Here is a 20,703-nt window from a genome sequence, read left to right as displayed (position 1 = left end):
CAAGGTTCGATACCGCCCAGGACAAAGGAGACCCCCCCCCCCCCCCCACCTTACATCCACCCTCCACCACAGATGCACAGTGGCAGCCGTGTGTACCATCTACAAGATGCACTGCAACAACTCACCAAGGTTGCTCCTTCACTGTTGCTGGGTCAAAATCCTGGAACTCCCTCCCTAACAGCACTGTGGGTGTACCTACACCACATGGGCTGCGGCAGGTTCAAGAAGGCAGCTCACCACCACCCACACGGGGCAATTCGGGGCGGGCAATAAAAATGCCGGCCTTTCCAGCCAAGTCCCGTGAAAGAGCCTCAATACAATTCACCCCCTCGTCTGTTTTTGGGTACATTTTCTATCACTTCATTCCTACCTCTTCTATCAACCACACTTGCACCTTCACTGCTACTCCTTATTCAACTCCACATCCTAATGACCAACTCTGCAATAGCCAAACTCTATTCTAAATCCAGCCAGTTCATATTCTCATAGCTCAGAGCTGTGGCTCATGATGCTTTCAGCAGTTAGGAAGGCAAATGCAATGTTAGCATTCATGTCGAGAGGGCTAGAATGCAAGACCAGGGATGTACTTCTGAGGCTCTGGTCAGACCCCATTTGGAGTATTGTGAGCTGTTTTGGGCCCTGTATCTAAGGAAGGATGTGCTGGGGCCTTGGAAAGGGTCCAGAGGAGGTTCACAAGAATGATCCCTGGAATGAAGAGCTTGTCGTATGAGGGACGGTTGAGGACTCTGGGTCTGTACGCGTTGGAGTTTAGAAGGATGAGGGGGGATCTTATTGAAACTTACAGGATACTGCGAGGCCTGGATAGAGTGGATGTGGAGAGGATGTTTCCACTTGTTGGAAAAACTAGAACCAGAGGACACCATCTCAGACTGAAGGGACGATCCTTTAAAACAGAGATGAGGAAGAATTTCTTCAGCCAGAGGGTGGTGAATCTGTGGAACTCTTTGCCGCAGAAGGAGGCCAAATCACTGAGTGTCTTTAAGACAGAGATAGATAGGTTCTTGATTAATAAGGGGATCAGGGGTTATGGGGAGAAGGCAGGAGAATGGGTATGAGAAAATATCAACCATGATTTGGCGGAGCAGACTCGATGGGCCGAGTGGCCTAATTCTGCTCCTATGTCTTATGGTCTTATGCAGCGCATTTCCCCCCCATCCATCAGAAAACCAGAGCCCAGTCAATATGACCTTTTCCAGTCACTTAGCATGAACACAAACCTTTGAGTCAATGGTCACACCCCACAGCAGTGGGAACAATCAGCCAGGTCAGGAGCGACCAGGCTGGGTGTTGGATAACTGCACAGTTGACCATCAGGAAGCTTTGGGAGCCAAGCAGGGTTCGAGACCCCGTTTCCAACGCATGTTGCTGATGTTCTGATGAGGGAAATCATCCCGTAAGGAGGCAATGTTGCTTGAAAACAAAACACCAACCCCTTCAGGCCCACAAAGTTAACACAGGACTAACAGGGCGGGGGGGGGGGGGGGGGGGGGGGGGGGGGGGGGGGGGGCATCTCTAGGACAGGCACATCTGAAATGACACCTACCTACTTCCATTCTCAGATTGAGGCAGAACTAGAATATAGTTTGCCACAGATATAATTCACAAATACTTGCTGTTATTTGTTAATAAAGAACGGAGTGATTTTACTGACTGGAATGTGAATAGATCTCACCAGCAGGCAAAGACAGATACATAAATAGGCATTTTTCAATAACTGGAGCTAGTTGAGGGGTCATCATTACCCAATTGTTCCTCAGGGTGCAAGCGCTGTGAATCAGAGCTTTCTTTTCCCACATTTAAAAGCTGTTTGAGAGCCCCAGAACGTTTTGGAATCAGGCAGCAGCTTATTTATGGCTTGGTAGCTGCTGACGAGATACATTTATGCATAGCACGGTGGAGAGGGCTGCTCCCTCCGCTCTCCCTTTAGCCTTAATCATAAACACGACATGGTGACACAGTGGTTAGCACTGCTGCCTCACAGTGCCAGGGACCCGGGATCAATTCCGGCCTTGGGTGACTGTGTGGAGTCTGCACATTCTCCCTGTGGTGTCTGTGTGGGTTTCCTCCGGGTGTTCCCGTTTCCTCCCACAGTACAAAGATGTGCAGGGTAGGTGGATTGGCCGTGATAAATTGCCCCTTAAGTGTCCAAAGATTAGGTGGGGTTATGGGGATAGGGCGGGGATGTGGGCCTAGATAGGCTCTCTCAGAGGGTCGGTGCTGATTTGATGGGCCGAATGGCCCCCCTCTGCACTGAAGGGATTCTATAATAAACACATGTCCAGAGGGACATCATTACAGGAGACGGAGGATTGGGGGAAAGCTGGAGTGATAGCCATAGTTTTCCCAATGGCTTTGTTGGCTAAGAGCAGTGTCTAACCCAGTTGTACCAAGCAGATTCGATAAGGAGCTCGGATAGCTATTCTGGATCAGTCAGTGAGGGTGACAACTGACCAACCTAGGGTCCGGGATGGAGAAAACAGGTCTGTGCTCCCGACCTTTGCTGCAAACGACCTGTGTAACAGGCCTCAGCGAAGATGGTGGTCAGGGTGGGCTTGATATCACCACAGTTGGACAGCTTTGTCATAAGCTCTTAAGCGAAGAATGGCAACTTTGTGCAATGTACGGGGCACCCGTCAAATGAAGGAGGCAGGGTGAGAAACCGAACAGGCTTCACTGTATCCCATTGCATTCTGGGGAAAGTTCACATCACATATTTCTACCGGCTGGAGTGAGATTGGACACAACACGGGTGACGGCACCAGTTAAACAGGACATCTGATCTGAAGCGCCACGATCCTCATTTGCAGCTTAAATCACGAAAATACTTCACAGGCCAAACAGATAAGTGGGGAGGGAGAGGCGCGCCCAAGGTCACGGGAAATGCCAGCTTAATACTGACATTTCCAATCACGGACTGAGTGAGACGTGCACATACACACACTTTCCAACAGGATAGCCATCAGGGAGCCTGGCTGATTTTTCCCTTTTCCTTGCCTAAAGGCACTGAGCACTATTATAGCAACTCCCTCAGCTCCCCCGCTGAGATTCAGCTGACTTGGCACTGGCTTCGAGACTCTTAATCTGTGTGGCCTTCAGCCACAGCAAACTGTGGATTTAACCACAGACATCATTGGGATTCATGTGGGTACCTCACAAACTGTGACTGATGTGAGTGTTAGCGAACACATAATGCATCTCAGCTCCCTCTTCGTGTTAAAACCTGCAATTCTGAGCTGGGCTTTAGTGGTGGCACGCCTCTTGCAACCCACGGAACGTTTGGATAAGATTCCAACTGACCAGAACGACCCGCTGGCCACTTCTGAAGTTAATATTTGTTAAGCTTCCTGGATGCCTTGCGTGTTTACATCCAGGAGTCATTAACTGCTAAGAAGGGTTAGGAGACAGGAAGGCAGCTCATTGGGTTGGGAGGGGGTTTAAATGGTTGAGGCAGTGGTGCGGAACACTGCTGCTCTCTGTCCAGGGCAACCGCACGGCAGCGGCCACAAACCCACCCTCCGTAGATGAAAGAGATGAAGCGACTTAGCACAGAGTGCCTGGCCAGGGGGAGTTAGAGCCATGACGTCACAAACAGACCGAGTCAGCTGACCATACAGTGGGCATGCTGCCGACACCATTGTGCACAGGCTCATCGGAGTTCCCTTGCTTAGTAAGAATAGGACAATACATTAAAAATTAGTTTAAGGGAGCAGCACGGCGCGCACGGCGCCGAGGTCCCAGGTTCAATCCCGGTCCCGAGTCACTGTCCGTGTGGAGTTTGCACGTTCTCTCAGTGTCTGCGTGGATTTCACCCCCACAACCCAAAGATGTGCAGGGTAGGTGAATTGGTCTTGCTAAATTGCCCCGTAATTGGAAAAAATTAATTGGGTACTCTAAATTTATTTTTTAAAAATGAGTTTAAAATGACTTCAAAAACAGAGATTATAGAGGCCATTCAGCCCATCATGCATGGGTCGGTCCAAAAAATAAAAGAGCTATTTAGTGTTATCCCACTGTCTAGCTTTTGCCCCACAGCTCTGTAGGTCTCTCTACCGCAAGGAAGCATCTAAGTATTTGTTTTTAAATACAGTGAAGATTTCGGCCTCGATCACTTCTTCCAGCTACGAGCTCCAGACCCCATTGCCCACCTGTGTGAAAAGATGACCCAACTCGCCTCTAATCCTCCTCCAATTGTTTTATATCTGTCATGGGGCTGGTTTAGCTCACAGGGCTAATCGCTGGCTTTTAAAGCAGACCAAGCAGGCCAGCAGCACGGTTCGATTCCCGTACCAGCCTCCCCGGACAGGCACCGGAATGTGGCGACTAGGGGCTTTTCACAGTAACTTCATTGAAGTCTACTCGTGACAATAAGTGATTTTCATTTTTTATTTCCCTGGTTAATGCATAATGAGATCCTTCCTACCTCCTGCATCTAGGACCCTCAATTTTGCACAGGTCAACTCTGCTTGAAGATAAAGGTTCCTGTTGATTTGGAGACGTCCCCAAGTACCTCGCTGCCGGCCAGATTGGCGATATAAATTATCCGACCATCAGGAGCAACTCAGGGGCCAATGAAATGTATGTCACAGCACCATCGCCTCCGACGGGAACCCACAAGGTCACACGGGCGTCAATTTTCCTGCTGTGCTGACATCCAAGGATGTCGAAGGCCATTTCGCTCCTGGCAGACGGATGATTTCCACAAGCCAGGCTGGATAAACACTGCTGCACATGCTGTGGGAAAGATACTTACATTATACCTCCTTGGTAAGTTGGTGACGCTATCTGTAGAACCCGGAGAATTCCATTAGGGACCAGCCTATCATTGTAGCATCTTCAGCACTGCAGGGAGAAAGATGGCGAGTCAGTCGCTTAGTTTTTAAAAAGAAGTTCCCTTCTGTAAAATCCGATCACCAAAACTTTTAACCTTTACTTAGACAAATACCTTTAACGCAACAAAATCTGCCCAGGTGCTTTGTCAACTCAGACTGCGTGATGTGGTGGAGTTTGGGGGTAGGGTTGGTTGGTGACCGAGGTATGGGCCAGACAGACCAAGTAGACCATTTGAGCCAGTGGTTTTTAGGCAGGATTTTGGAAGTGCAAAGAAAGACTCGCATTTATAATTAATGAATAATCTTTGCTATTGTCACAAGTAGGCTTACATTAACACCGCAATGAAGTTACTGTGAAAATCCCCTAGTCGCCACACTCTGGCGCCTGTTCGGGTACACAGAGGGAGAATTCAGAATGTCCAATTCACCTAACAAGCATATCTTTCGGGACTTGTGGGAGGAAACCGGAGCACCCGGAGGAAACCCGCGCAGACACGAGGACGACGTGCGGACTCCGCACAGACAGCGTCCCAACCTGGGACCCTGGAGCGATAGTGCTAACCATTGTGCTGCCGTGCCGCCCACCTTTCATGGCCATCAGGTGGCTGAAAGTGCTCTCCAGCCATTAGAACATTTTGAAGTGCGAGTCACCGTTTGCGATATAGAAAATGTGGCGCCCAATGTTCGCACAGCAACCTGATAACAACAAGATGAACTGTTTCTGTTGCGTTGGTTTAAGGATCAGTGTTGACTGGGAGGCAGAGAAAACTCCCCTGAGCCTTTTTGAAATTAGTACCACGGGGTTTTTGATGTCCACCAGAGTGGACAACTGGGGCCTCAGTTTAACATCTCATCCAATAGGCAGCACCATCGACCTTGCAACACCCCCTCATTACTGCACTGTTCAGCCAATTGCAAAAGCCTTAACCTCAGTGTGGGTGACATCGCAGCAGTGACCAAGTATCGACCCCAGCATCCCCATCTCAGCCATTCATTTTTAAAAATAAATTTAGAGTACCCAATTATTTTTTTTTCCCAATTAAGGGGCAATTTAACATGGCCAACCCACTTACCTTGCACATCTTTGGGTTGTGGGAGTGGAACCCATGGGGACACGGGGAGAATGTGCAAAGTCCACATGGAAAGTGATCCAGGGCCGGGATTCAAACCGGGGCCCTCAGCGCTGTAGGCAGCAGTGTTGACTACTGTGTCACGTGCCGCCCCCGCCTCAGCCATTCATGAAATAAACTCAACTTCATCCACAGGGGAGCCTTGAGGATACAAACACATGTACACATACTGCACACTTCAAGACCATCTTCGTATCACTGGTGCACCTTCGGGTGAGGTTTTAAGCCATGTCCGCAGGTCGACACAGAAAATCCTATCACTCCATTTGAAGATCAGTGAACATTCCTGGTGTCCTGGCCAACATTCCTTCACTAAACGCCACTAAAATAGATTATCTAGTCGTTTATCACATTATTGTTTGTGGAGCCTTGCTGGGTGGCAATCAGCTGCTGCGTTTCCTTACACGGCAACTTGAGAGGTCCCTTTATTGGCATTGGTATGTTCAAATGGTGCAAAATGCGTTATTTAAATGCAAGTGCTTTCATCATCTCCCACAGAATACGTGTGAAAATAATATTGATGCGGAGGTGCAATTCCCGACTGGTTAGTAATACTTGTACGTACAACATGACCTGCTTGTGGAACTCCGTCACTTGCTTCTCTGTCGCGGTAATAGCTCCAGCTGTCAGCTCCTTCGGGAGGGCTTTCAGAGCTTCCTCCAGCCACCGGCAGAACGTCTGGTTTCGGATAGACAAACAAAGCATGTAATTGACAAGAGTTTGGATGGATAGGTGCAAACAGTAATTTGAAACAGGGATCACAGGCAGTTGTATTCTTGCTCAATACAAACTTACCAACCTCACACAGGACCGACAAACGAAAGATTGGTTTGGTTTATTTGGAGATGTAGCTCAGCAGGCAGATTTACTATAAATATTCAACAGCTATTGGTAACATGCACTGCAGCTGCAACCCCTGCACACCACATAGAACCCTGACTCGGGACCACCGAAAACGGGGGTGTGGGTGAGCGACTTCGAGGAATTCTTTAAGTTGGAAAAAATCAAGTTCGCCTTGAGGGGGGATTTGGAGGGGTTTGCCCGGCGATGGAAACCGTTTATCAACTTCAAGGAGAGTTAAGAAGTCAGCAGGGGAGGGGGAGGGACTTTGGGGTTATAAAGGAGGCAGAGTGCGCGGAGGGTAAAAGGCAGGGAGGGTGGAGCGTGGGAGTGTTCGTTATTTATTTGTTATGTGATGTATATATGCCTTAATAAAAACATTTTTAAAAAGAACCATAGAATCCCATAGTGCAGGAGGAGGCTATTGAGCCCATCGAGTCTGCGCCAACCCTCTCAAAGAGCGCGCTACCTAGGCCCACTCCCCCACCTAATCTTATGATCATACAATTTAGTGCAGAAGGAGGCCATTCGGCCCATCTAGTCTGCATCGGCCCTTGGGAAAGAGCATGCTACCCAAGCCCACACCTCCACCCTATCCCCGTAACCCCACCTAACCTTTTTTTTGGGGGGGGGGGGGGGGGGGGGGGGTGACTAAGGGTAATTTAGCATGGTCAATCCACCAAGCCTGCACATCTTTGGACTGTGGGAGGAAACCGGAGCACCCGGAGGAAACCCACGCAGACACGGGGAAAAAGTGCAAACTCCACACGGACAGTCACTCAAGGTCGGAATCGAACCCGGGTCCCTGGCGCAGTCATGCAGCAGTGCTAACCACTGTGCCACATGCTGCTAGCTAAACGGAAAACCCCTCCGGACAATGTCTGCTGGCCACATGGTTTACATCCTAGCTACTTGCTGAGTAGCTCTCAAAGAGTTATCACGACACAGTTCACTATCCTTTGACATGTTTCTTCTGCACGACGTGAACACCCGAGTAGCCTTCAGTTATGTCGAGCAGGTTGCAGCCATTAGTGGTACTGTTAGTGTTACACACCACCAACAGATTGCAACGTGCATGGGAACATAGACAGGCCATTTAGTCTCTCCAGCCTGTGCCACCATTCAATTAGATCATGGCTGATTTGCATGTTAACTCCATCGACACACCTTGACTCCGTACCCCTGGAGCCAGCCACAACTATGAGAAATCAGGCTCGTTCACTCTCCCTCCCCGGGCGAAGGCTGGCCCACAAGTGACGTCAGTAACACATCACGTGGAGTGGACCATACGAGACGTCACTGTTGCTTGGTTACAGGGCAGGATACCATCAGCACACAGCGGGACTAACCATTGCAGAATGAGGGAAACACCCGAATCAGGGTCCAATTTTAACTCAAGTGGTTGGGTTTTGAGCGAGTCAAGGATGGGCTCCAGGAGAGTGCGTACAGGAGAGGACTTGGAGAGAAGACATTCATCACCACCACTTCCAATCCCAGTCCCCGAGGGAATTCAGTGTCGACTTCACTGGCCCTGCCAGCTCCTTGTACAAGACAAAACTAATAATAGGAAAAATGCTGGAAATGTACAGCAGCTCCAGAAAGGGATTACTGTGTACAGTTTTGGCCTCCTGACATAAGAAAAGACATAAGTGCATTACAAGCTGCTCACAGAAGGTTCGGTCAGCAGATTCCAGGGATGAGGGGTTTATTGTGTGAGGAAAGGTTGGACCTGTATTCATTGGAGTTTAGGAGTCCCAGAATTCTAGATGAGCCCACCACCCCTCTGCAACCACGTCTCGACACCCTGGGCTAAGGTCAGCAAATGTAGCTCAGATCCAGATTGTGCACCTTAGTATTGATGTACACGGCGCGTTTATCCACTAAGCCAGCAAGGGGGGGTGGAGGTAGCCAAAAATCATGCAAGTATTAAGCCGCCACCTGTCTCCCATTACATACCTTACGGTCAAAAATGCGAAGTTCCCACATGACGTCGGCCACATTTCCCAGCATGCTTGGCACGAGGTAGAAACAGCACGCCTGGACGAGCTGAGCAACCAGCAGCGCCCCGCTCTCTCCCAGAAATCCGTGGACCAGGTTCTTTCGGAGCTCAAAATCTTCTTTGTGCTGGAACGTGCCAACAGATAGCAAATTACCCCACAGCCTGTTGATTAAAGGCAGCCTCCACGGACGTTTGGCGGCACTTGGGCCAAGTCGAAGGAGGAGGTGCTGGTTTAAAAGGTCACAGCAATGAACAACCATGAGCCCAGTGTTCTGTCGATAGGCACCAGTGCGTAATATGAACGACTGTCAAGGTCACAATTTCAATTACTGTAAATGAGGAAGACCAAGGTCATCGATAACAATTTGTATTCAGATATCCATAGAGTACCTAACACAGTGAAACACTGCATGTTGCTCCTCAGCAGCATCACAAACAAAATTCGGCAGGCTCCCTCACATAAGGAGACATCGTGACAACGGTCAGTTTGAAGGAGTGTTTGAAAGGAGAGTGAGGTAGGCGGCTGGAGAAGTTTAAGGACGGCGACACAGTGGGTAGCACTGCTGCCTCACAGCGCCAGGGACCCGGGTTCAATTCCAGCCTCATGTGACTGTGTGGAGTTTGCACGTTCTCCCCGTGTCTGCGTGGGTTTCCTCCGGGTGCTCCGGTTTCCTTCCACAGTCCAAAGATGTGCAAGGTTAGGTGGGGTTACGGGGAGAGGGCGAGGGAGTGGACCTGGGTCGGGTGCTCTTTCAAAGGGTCGGTGCAGACCCAATGGGCTGAATGTCCTTCTTCTGCACAGTAGAAATTCTACGGTTATATTAGCAACATTAAAAAAAAGCGTCTTTCTTTTTTTATTTAAATGAAGCAAACTTGCAATTAAAAAGTTGCTGCCACCACTTCTCTTCTCAGCTATTGCTAAAATTTAGGTGCACGAGCTGACTTTCACACAGCAAGATCCCACGATGAACAATAAAATGAATTAACAGCTAAATGGGTTTGGGGTGGGGGTTAGTGAAGGGATAAACAGCGTCTGGACAGACGCTTTCCTTCACTACAGAATATTGTTACGGCCTCTTTAACAGGCATTCAGATTTAACGCTTCATTTGAAAGACAGCACTGATTTTCTTTAACCTTTCACGGGACATTGGCATCGCTGGGCAAGGCCGGCATTTGTAGCCGTCCCTAATTGCCCTTGGACCTAATGGCTCGCTCGGGAAATTTCCGTGGGGCAGTTAAGAGCCAATCATATTGCTATGGACCTGGAATCAGGTACAGGCCAGACTGGGTGAGGACGGCAGATTTCCCTCCCTAAAGGGACAATGAAGAAAAAGATGGGCTTTTATTTTTTAAAAAATAATAAAATCTTTGTCGCAAGTAGGCTTACATTAACACTGCAGTGAAGTTACTGTGAAAATCCCCTCGTCGCCACATTCCGGCACCTGTTCGGGTACACAGAGGGAGAATTCAGAATGTCCAATGAACCTAACAAGCACGTCTTTCTGGACTTGTGGGAGGAAACCGGAGCACCTGGAGGAAACCCACGCAGACTCCGCAAAGACTGTGAACCAAGCCAGGAATCGAAACCGGGTCCCTGGCGCTGTGAAGCAACAGTGCTAACCACTGTGCTACCGTGCCGCCCATTTTCAAGGTCACCGTTATGGAGACCAGCTTACAATTGCAGGTTTCTTTTTTTTTTTTAATTTAGATTACCCAATTATTTTTTCCAATTAAGGGGCAATTTAGCGTGGCCAATCTACCTATCCTGCACATCTTTGTGTTGTGGGGGTGAAACCCACGCAGACACGGGGAGAATGTGCAAACTCCACACGGACAGTGACCCGGGGCCGGGATTCGAACCCGGGTCCTCAGCGCCGTAGGCAGCAATGCTAACCACTGTGCCACCATGCTGCCCCCAATTGCAGGTTTTTGATTTTTTTTAAATTAATTGAATTCAAATTAACGTAGCCCGGTAACACTAACCACTATGCCACTCTCTCTCTCCCCCCACTTGTTTTTGGCACTGGAACATTCCATCAGAACTGGTACTTTAGTATCAGCCTCGGCTGCACAGCTCAAGCTCTGAAGGTTATGGTCACTCTGAGCTGGGCAGGTGCACAGGGAACATCTCGGCCAATACAAAACAAAGCAAGGCTCCCTTTTACAATGCAAATGTGCACATCAATCAAAGGAAACATAAGCCAGTCAGAGACGATGGGGGGAGGGGGGGGGGGGGGAGGGGGGATAGGTGCAGCCGCTGACCAAGCCAAATGGACAGAGTCGGCGGCTAAAAGAAGGCTGTGGATGGAGGTTTGGACTATCGCACCCCCCCCCCCCCCCCAACCCACCTTATTGACTGTCGCCACGTGAACCAGATCCTGCAGGAACTTCATCACGCTGGAGTTTGCGTCGCGGTGGTTCAGTGTTGTTGCTGCCAATGCACACTGAATAATTAAGGACATCACTGGGCTTTGAATCAAAACAATTGGACTTCGCTGAATGAACCTGCGGATACAAAGAGGCAGGTTAATTTTAATGAGATTTTAATTCCTGTTCGTTCTTTGCGTGCTCTCCTGTCCTTTGCTTAAGTAACTGTTTCCTTGCTGCCCAGTATTAAGTTTACAGTGCCTCGCACAATGATCATTTCATGTGAATCGAACTGGAATATCCGTGGACTATTGAACTGTGTGGGTCATCACAGTAAGGCATGTCCCCACCATCATTCAATGTCCCCTCGTATGACGGAGCAGGAACACTGGACAATCTGTCACCACCTTCGCCCAAGGATACTACAGCCACTGCTCCCTGCACAGAGACCAACTGAATCAGTATAGACCATAGATTCAGTGCATGACCCAATGGCCCGTATGGCTCAGTATCAGTCTGGGTAGCAGATCTAGCGCACAAGCCATCAAAGGAAGTTACACAGCAATAAATTAATGGTCCGTTAACTTAAATCTATGGCCAATAGATAATGAAAGTGCTGCAGGATCAAAGTTTAACAAGGTGAACTTTGCAGGTTTGAAGCCACCCAAAACTCTGCTGTCTGTGCCTTAGCTGGCACCAGGCCCTGTGCTCCACGGCCAACACTGGCTCCCAGGTCAAGCAACAGAAAGAATACAGCGCAGGAACAGGCCCTTCGGCACTCCCTCGATTTTAAAACTGTCGTCCTCTCGTCCAAATCCTCTATGTCCTCATTTCCTCCCCATCTCTAATCTCCTCCAGCACTAAAACCCCTCCGAGATATGTGTGTTCATCTGATTCTGGTTTTAATCGCTCCACCAGCGGGGGCTGTACCTTCAGATACCCAACCTCTCCAACCTCTCGACCACGCTTTCCTCCTTTACGACGCTCCTGATCCACTCTTTGGTCACCTTTAAGCCATCTGAACGAATACCTTAAGTGGCCCGGTGTCATACATTATTTAACAACGTTCTTGTGAAGTGCTTGGGAAGTTCTATTATGTCAAGGGCAGTATATACTGAGAAGTTGCTGCTGAATTTGTTAAATATCAAACTAGATGCTGTCTCCCTCAGGTCAGTGCACCGTGTGCTGTGATACTGAAAAAAGAAAACAGGTAGGGCCTAGAGGCTTGATTGTGCTCATCATACCACCGCGGGCCTCTTCACTCCTGCAGCCTGGGATAGAGATGGGGAACAGGGAAGGGTGTGCAGAGGGAGACGGAACCGAATCGAATCAGGATTTCGAATTATTTTCCGGTAACAACCCCCACCCACATGAAGAAGTCTGCGCATGGTCAGGGGTCCACGTGACGTGAACGTGGGAGCGCTGCGTTTTCGCAAACTCCGCCTCTGCTCATCTTTTAATCTATCGTTTCGTCTAGATGCACATTTCTGACTTTTGGCTCGGGGGCCTGTGCTGTATCACAGGAAGTTCTTTTGGTGAGGAAAAGCCGAGAAGAAAATGCTTCAATCCTGGTTTTGCTCCCATGGCGTTTGGAGGGAGCTGGGGGGGGGGGGGGGGGGGGGGGTGCGGCCCAGCCAGGAGTGCCGCAGTTGTTGCTGAACGGGCTCTCGTCTCGGAGGTGTGGCGTGTTTCGGGTGATGTCACCCCCGTCTCGTTGATGACGATGAGGAGTGGAGCTGGGGCAGGGTGAAAGGTGGGTGGATATGGTTTGTAAGGTCAGCTCGGTACTCATTGAGGATAGCCCCTCCCAGTTAGAACTAATCTGTTTTGGGGTTTTTCCCTATTGGACTTCGACATTCTTTGAATCAAGACTCCAAACATGTCTTTATCTTAATTTGGCCAGGATGGAGTTTGTACCCTGGAGAGATCTGACTCCTTCTTGAGGCTCAATTTTTCCTTCTCCTTCTTCTGTTTGGAGTTCCAAATAGTTGGAAATCCTGATTCGATTTGGTTCCGTCTCCCTTTGCACACCCTTCCGTGTTCCTCCCCTGGGCTTTCTGTGGTGGTCGGGCAGTAGAGGTGGGAGGTTGCTCTGGGTTTCCGAGCTGGGCTGAATGTCCCCTCTCTGGAGGTTTGCTTTTCTTCTCAACATCTCTTCATTCAGGTGAGCATGATGTTGGTCTTCTTATCCTGATCCGGCCTGGTGATCGGGGGAGCGGGAATGGTCTCTGTGTTTGTGCCGGGGAGGAGGGGGTCGGCCCCATCCTATCAGCGTCCCTCATTTCTGGGGGTCTTGATGATTCTTCCTCTTCTTGGGGAGGAGTCCCCCCCCCCCCCCCCCAAGACCGGGGCTGGAATAATCATCCTCTTACGGTGCGTTGCTTTGGATGGGGCCGGAAAGATGCAGGCGTGACTCGAGTGAGGGATTGTTTTTTGGGGTGTGCTGGAGGCCCTGGGGGTGTAGTTTTTGTGTGTGTTGGTTGGTGCTGGGCTAGGCCTGGGCCAGTGCTGTGGCTGTTATCCTGTTACCCCATGGGGGCTCGAGATGTCCCTCTCCGAGAGCGCGGGGGGGGGGGGGGGGGGCTGGGTTTTGTTTCCTTGTCGCTCTGGCGTGCAGGAGTCAGGGGATGGGTCAAGCTCTGTGCCTTGGTGGACATCCTGTAATTCCCTCTAGGGAGATGGGCCCCTCCATCTTTTGTTAATAACGTGGCCTTCTCTTCTTGTCTGATGTGTTGTCATCTGATGGGATAGCCAGGTGGGTCAGTTTCTTTGCTCTTTTTCCCTTTTGCCTTGGGAGGCCTGGTGGATTTCACCATAGTGTGAACATACTGTTAACTGCTGTTGGTCCTCGCTTCCGCTCCTTCAGTTATAGTTGTGGTTCTGCGATGGGCAGAGTTTGAGATTCTGTTACGTGGTATGCCTGTAACTCCCCGTAGACCTGGGGACTCCGTGCTTTTTTGCGAGGGCGGGTACAACAAATCCGTTCCTTGCTCCTACATGGATGCAGATGGTCTGGGATCCGGGACGAGAAAGCTCCGCTGGATTATTGAATGATGGCATCAAGCCAATTGTGATGTTGTTCTGCTGCTCCATACCAAAGGTAAAGCCGCCATAGTCCCAGGTAATCTGAGGCTGCTTTCCCCTTTGAGGGGAGAGAGCTGACTGGTGGTGATTTAACCTGAGGGTCACCACACCTCAGGCGAGGGGCAAGGTTGAGAAGGCGGGGCCTTAGTGAATAACCCCTCTTCCATACTATGCTCATCTGGATTAAGCTGTAGCACCCCCCCCCCGCTTTGGGTGCTATTATTTTGTAACTTTGTCGCGCTATTTTGTTAAAAAATTTAAAATTCCAATAAACATCATTTTTGAAAAAGGTCTGCGCATGGACATTGTGAGGAAAGCAAAACTTCTTTGCAAGACACTCACGGTGGCCACATTGACTTGGCTCACACACGCGCACACACGAGATGAGGTACGGTCGATCTGTCCGTCAACAAGTGCCTTGAGGTGGAAAAGGCCGAAAGCTTTCAGCCCAAACTAAGGGTTAAAAGCTCTTCACCAACACGGAGATCACTCCATAAGTGCGAGCAGATTAAAATGAACAGAACTTGGCCTCGCCAGTGACCCCCCGAGGTCCACAGAGGCTTAACAGATTCCAAGCAGCCGCTCCATTTCCCGGGAAACCAGACATTTGCGACTGTGATGGAGAAACTCTCCCCAGGATTATTTTTAGAAGATAAATACTTTGGGAAGGCTGCAGACGTCAACGTGGGAATTGATCAGTGCCACTTGGGGTTGAGTGGAAAGTTGTTATTCTCATCTTCAACCCCTGACCCTGCGTACCATTCTGGTGAGGTGCAGGGAGGGGGGGGGGGGGGGGGGGGGGGGGGAATCAGAGGCAGGGAAGGAAGCTGCTTATATAAACGATTGCCGTCATCAGATTTTTTAAATCACATTCTGACCCTGAGTGAGGAAGACATTGAAATGCAGCATGTGCCGAAAACGTGACACCGCGCACACTCTACACTCACCTCCCCCGGTCCAGAACCCAAATCTGAATGCTCACAAAAATGTTGGACCTTGATCTCTACAATAACCTCCCCCTTCGATCGTCCAAACCAGACCTATAAACTGTACCACTGGCTGTTCCTAGTCAACTGGACCCAGACTGAAAATTTCACTCACACTTTACTAAACACAAATAAGGACTATTAGAGGGATCTCCTCGCACTGCTCTGAAACGCTTCCAAATTGTCTAAACGCTCCCGAATTTGTGAATACATTTTCATTTCTTTGGTAATAGTGCACATTTACTTAGGAACCTATGGGTTCTTATTTCTTATGTGAAAGCGAGAACAGGTTAATGAGTTGGATGATCAGCCATGATTGTAATGAATGGCGGAGCAGGCCTGAAGGGCCGAATGGCCCCCCCCCTCCGCTCCTATTTTCTGTGTTTCTACATGGAAAGTGGATAAAAAGCAGAAAATTCCTTTGCCGCCGTCAGTGAAAGTTGGCCCACTACAGCAATACCCCCTCTACCTTGTTGCCAAGCGAAAGAGATCATCCACAGTGTCAGGATGGTTCTGGAATCCTCTAGGTTCTTCCAGCAGCTGGAATGTCGGCCCACAAAATGCCTGAAGAGAAGAATTGCAACAAAATCATTTAAATTACGAGAGCCGTGACAATTCAAAGCTCCACCATTTGATCTGTGGATAAAGACACTGTCCTGTAGTCCAAGAACATACAGACCAGCGAGTCCCGGTCAGTGCTGAATGAGCCAGAATCGATGGTTGGCTTCCATGTCCTTGAAGTGAGGCCGGGCGAGCAAGGGTCAGCCAAGAGATCCTGACTAGTGCCTAGTAACTCCTGGCGGGCAGCAGATTCGACCGTGCTTGTCGGCTTGTGTCCCCATGGGAGATCAGCTGGCCAACAGACATTTGACAGAGGTCCCCAATGACACCTCCCCATCCGCAGGAGGCGAGAGTGTGCTGGCGAATGGTATAAAACCGTATCCCAAGAAGCAGCCCGTGATTTCTCAGAGATATTAGTATATTAAAAAAAAAAAATAATGTTTGGTTCAAGGTGGCGAGTGGGAAATGGCAACATTCCACTGGAAGCAGTACCATACTTTTGATCTTGAAACTTGGCCATCCATTTAAGCAGCCATAGATTTGAGGATTATAGATTCATAGATGCTTACAGTACAGAAGGCCATTCAGTCTGTGCCGGTCAACAAGGATGTGACTACACTTATCACATTTTCCAGTGCTTGGCCCAAAGCCCTGGTGATTATGGTAGTGCAAGCGAATATCTAAATCAGGGGTGGGCAAACTTTTCCGTGCAAGGGCCACATTCAGAAATTCACAATTTTAAAGGGCCCGCATAGTATATTAAGTAAAATAATTACTTCACCCGGTTATGATTCTGGGCGCCTCATATAGAACATAGAACAGGCCCTTCGGCCCTCGACGTTGTGCCGAGCCCTTCTCAAGTCAACGTATTCACCCTATACCAGTAAGTAACCCAACAGCCCCCCCCCCCACCATTAACCTTAAAAGAAATAATAAAAAATGTTTTTAAAAAAAAAATGGTGGGCCGCATAAAGACCTTTGGCGGGCCGCATGCAGCCCGCGGGCCGTAGTTTGCCCACCCCTGATCTAAATGCTTCTTAAATTATATTAGAGTTTCTGACTCAACCACACTTTTGGGCAGTGAGTTCCAGACTCCCACCAGTCTCTGGGTGAAAGAGCGTCTACCTCTTACCTTGCATACATCCTGGTTATTGACCCCTCTGCTAATGGAAAAAAGTGCCTTCCTATCCATCCTATCAATGCCCTTCATAATCTTATACACCTCTTTATCAGGTCCCCTCTTAAGCTTCGTTACTCCAAAGAAAACAGCCTCAATCTTTCTTCATGCAGATGGGTGGGATTGCACTGGAGCGGGTCCAGAGGAGCTTTCCAAGGATGCTGCCTGGGCTGGAGGGATCACAGTTTCCCTAATAATAACATATAGCGCAGTGGCAAAATATGGCTATTTCCCAGGTTTGTTGGCGAACCCAAATTAGACATTTCGTTCTTTCGCCAAGACGTTGACCCATTCGATGACCTCGAGTCCTCTCTACCTTCATTTTAAATAAAAATATGGAATGTCCAGACTCTGAAACTGCTGGCCGCTTCTTATTCGGAATGTCACATTTGGATCACTGCGACTAAGATGGGATCACAAGATTGGACATGTTGAGACCACCTAAGGACATGGCTCCATTGAGGGTCGGCCAGGATAGATTGAGACAACTGTAATACTTTTACTTCTCATAAAGGGATGCACGCAAAAGGCCGGCAACTAACCTGCATCATCTCGAGCAGACCCTGCGTGCAGCTCTCCTCACTGCCGTACTCGTCCACTAGAATGCTGCCGAGGTACAGGAAACAGGAGTGCTGGTGGGACTGGTACACGCTCACCATCTTGAGAGTGGGGCAGGGAAAGGAGACACACACACACATACAGAGAAAGAAAGGCACAAGATAATTATAGCTCACTCACCCAGGCCATAGCAAAAGGGTCACTTTACGCTCGCACACAGAATTGCACTGTTCCCTGAACGGTTTCAGTGCCCTATTTTGAGACTTCGGCCTCTCCGTATTAGGATCCCAGATCAGACCCTAACAGTTGCGAGGATACTGGACAGAAACCCCAATACGTCATTTAATTTGTAAGACGGTGACGGAAGGAAACTTCGCTCCAGGAATGATTTCATGCAAAAATAGGGATGTAATAATCTTTATCTTTAGGGTGGCACTCGGCGCAGTGGTTAGCACTGGGACTATGGCGCTGAGGACCCGGGTTCGAATACCAGCCCCAGGTCACTGTCCGTGTGGAGTTTGCACATTCTCCCTGTGTCTGTGTGGGTTTCACCCTCACAACCCAAAGATGTACAGGTTAGGTGGATTGGCCGCGCTAAATTGCCCCTTAATTGGAAAACAAAAATTAGGTGCTCTAAATTTAAAAAAATCTTTATCTTTATGGTCACAAGTAGGCTCACATTAACACTGCAATGAAGTTACTGTGAAAAGCCCCTTGTCGCCACACTCCGGCGCCTGTTCGGGTACACAGAGGGAGAATTCAGAATGTCCAATTCACCTAACAAGCACGTCTTTTGGGATTTGTGGAGGAAACCGGAGCACCCGGAGGAAACCCACGCAGACACGGGGAGAACGTGCGGACTCCGCACAGACAGTGACCCAAGCCGGGACACTGTGCTACCGTGTCGCCCAAACAAACGTTATTACTAACACAGTGTTACTAATGTTAACCTCAAATAAAATAGCTTACAATCGCCAATCAAACAATGATTAACAATACAATGAAACGCTCCTAACTGCTATCTTTATCTCCACTCAAGCAAAACCCATTTCAGGTCAAAATCGACTTTTAAATATGGTTAGCAAGCACAAGGTTTCCGGCTGTACACTTGAATAGACTGTTTGGAAAAAGAGAGAGAGAGATAGAGACAGAGAGATCTGGTTAGGAAACAGCCCATAGCTTCTTGTCTGCGTCAGACCACTGCTTAACCTGCTAGCCTTATTAACTGCTCCTGTCCTGTTTACTGGCAAATCTTTAATTCACTGTTTTGAGAAAAACTGCTCCTGTTCATAGATGTATCAAAGCTCACTGATTTGAGACCAGCTGCTGGTCTGGTGACAGTCAAATATTTTTAAAAAAAATTTTCTTTCCCCAATTAAGGGACAATTTAACGTGGCCAACCCACCCATCCTGCACATCTGTTGGGTTGTGGGGGTGAGACGCACGCAGGCACGGGGAGAATGCAGAGTCAAATTTTTAACTGAATGGAGACTCCAAAACCCAACACGGACTGCTTCATCCCCTGGCTACGCCCGTAAACTACACCACCTTACTAAAACTAAACGCATGTCCCTAATTATCAAATCCGCAGGTAACTTTCTTAATATAAACAAAATTCCATTAGCCCAACCTCAGCAAACAACATCCGTGGCTGGAATGAATTATCTTACTTTTACAATGCTTTAATTGCACCTCTGTACCCAAAATGTCGAGCTGCCTTTCAAACCAGGATTGTTAAAAACATGACTGTAGCAGTCTAACACACACACACTAACCCAGGCTTTTAGCCCTGACTGCACCGAATACATGTAATACAATATATCGGAAATTCCTACATTCCTTATATCTGTCACAAGGAAGTGTGACCCGGACACGGTTGGCATTTCAGAATGGCAAGACAGGGCCCTGAAGACAATATCATCACGGTACTTAGAACTGGAGCACTAAGCGCACTCCAGTTCCTCCATTAGGGCAGAGCAGGATAATGGTAACCTTCAAATATCCACCAAATGTGGAAAGTAAGCCAGCACGGAAACGGCCAACCCATCATCTAGTTATTATGTTGAAATAAATCAGAAAGAGAACCAGAAACAAAGCAATACTTTTCCAGTTTAGTTTCAGACCTATAGGTTTCAAAATACTTTTGTTCCTTTATTCACTTCCCTAACCCTTTACAGGTGACCAGCAATTGGCAGCGCATTTGTCCTTGTGACCAGTGTCTACACAACCACCTTGTTGTTACATCATCCAGTGTCCAAAACGGAAAAGGATTTTGTTCCGCCCGTTTCAGAGGTACCTTCTCTCACTCTGTGCTTCAAGAAGCCATCACCCTGTTATTCGTCCCACGCAATACAGAACCAAACAGATGGACTAATACATGCGCGGACACAGACCTGAGACACCAGGGGCTGAATCAACATAGCAGACCCTTTCCCCACACATCTGATCGCAAAGCGCAGGCATCGGCAGCAACGTTCCGCCATCCGATTATCAGCCTGGTGCCTGTACAGGGTTTCTGAAATCACTGGCCAGATCTGCAATGGAAAAAATATAATGAAAGTCTGTTCAAGGGGGTGGGGGAAAGCGCTTATTTGGAAACACAAACCCATTCTCCCAATTCCCAGTCTGCAATTAGCTATTCGTCTAAATGAACTCTGAAATGAGTGCGCTTTTCAAAGCAAAGGATTTTAGAGCCAAGGAACTTTGCCTAGCCGCCACCAGCACCAAATGCTCCCAGGCGCAATACAGCACGCATTAAACTCTCTCCTCATATCTACAAGGAGCACTTCTAAATCAGATGCAGCTCCATTCACTCTATTATACACTCGCATTCTGGGGCAAAGTTAGGCGCAGCATCCCTCTAACCTGTCCCACCCTCAGGAGAGTTATCACCAAAGCATTTATAACATTTCCATCCGTGTAGCTCATGTGGACATGGTCAAGTCTGGTGGCGACCAATGGCCCCATTTTATTTTGTAGCCCCACACTGGCTGGGAGCTCATACATCTGGGATCAGGAGAAAGAGGTGACTTTTGTTCCAGCAGTGTGGCCGAATTAAAGACTGAACCTCGGAGATTAAAGTACAATGTGTGGCCAGCCTGATCATACAGGACTCCTTTAACACGTTAGGATGCAAAAGAAATAAAAGAG

The 20,703-nt window shown here is 48.7% G+C and overlaps 1 protein-coding gene across 3 annotated transcripts in view; it reads right to left on the bottom strand.

The window, feature by feature from the left end:
• The window catches only part of LOC119956298 (transportin-3-like), a 71,111-nt gene that overhangs the window by 3,535 nt on the left and 46,873 nt on the right, over positions 1-20,703 (bottom strand). For 2 of the 3 annotated variants that reach the window (XM_038783381.1, XM_038783380.1), the window contains exons 17-23: positions 19,947-20,087; positions 17,538-17,654; positions 15,727-15,821; positions 11,169-11,325; positions 8,777-8,944; positions 6,546-6,658; positions 4,772-4,860 (exon numbers count right to left, since the gene is read on the bottom strand). In XM_038783381.1, coding sequence (XP_038639309.1) covers positions 4,800-4,860; positions 6,546-6,658; positions 8,777-8,944; positions 11,169-11,325; positions 15,727-15,821; positions 17,538-17,654; positions 19,947-20,087 — 852 coding nt within the window. In that variant the 3' untranslated portion in view covers positions 4,772-4,799. The remainder of the gene's footprint in view (positions 1-4,771; positions 4,861-6,545; positions 6,659-8,776; positions 8,945-11,168; positions 11,326-15,726; positions 15,822-17,537; positions 17,655-19,946; positions 20,088-20,703) is intronic. The other variant, XM_038783382.1, reaches the window with a different exon arrangement.

This window comes from Scyliorhinus canicula, chromosome 23 (genome assembly GCF_902713615.1).
Source record: "Scyliorhinus canicula chromosome 23, sScyCan1.1, whole genome shotgun sequence".
NCBI classification, from domain to species: Eukaryota; Metazoa; Chordata; class Chondrichthyes; order Carcharhiniformes; family Scyliorhinidae; genus Scyliorhinus; species Scyliorhinus canicula.
Note: the sequence above shows the minus strand (reverse complement) of the source record. Positions and strands in the feature narration are given on the sequence as shown.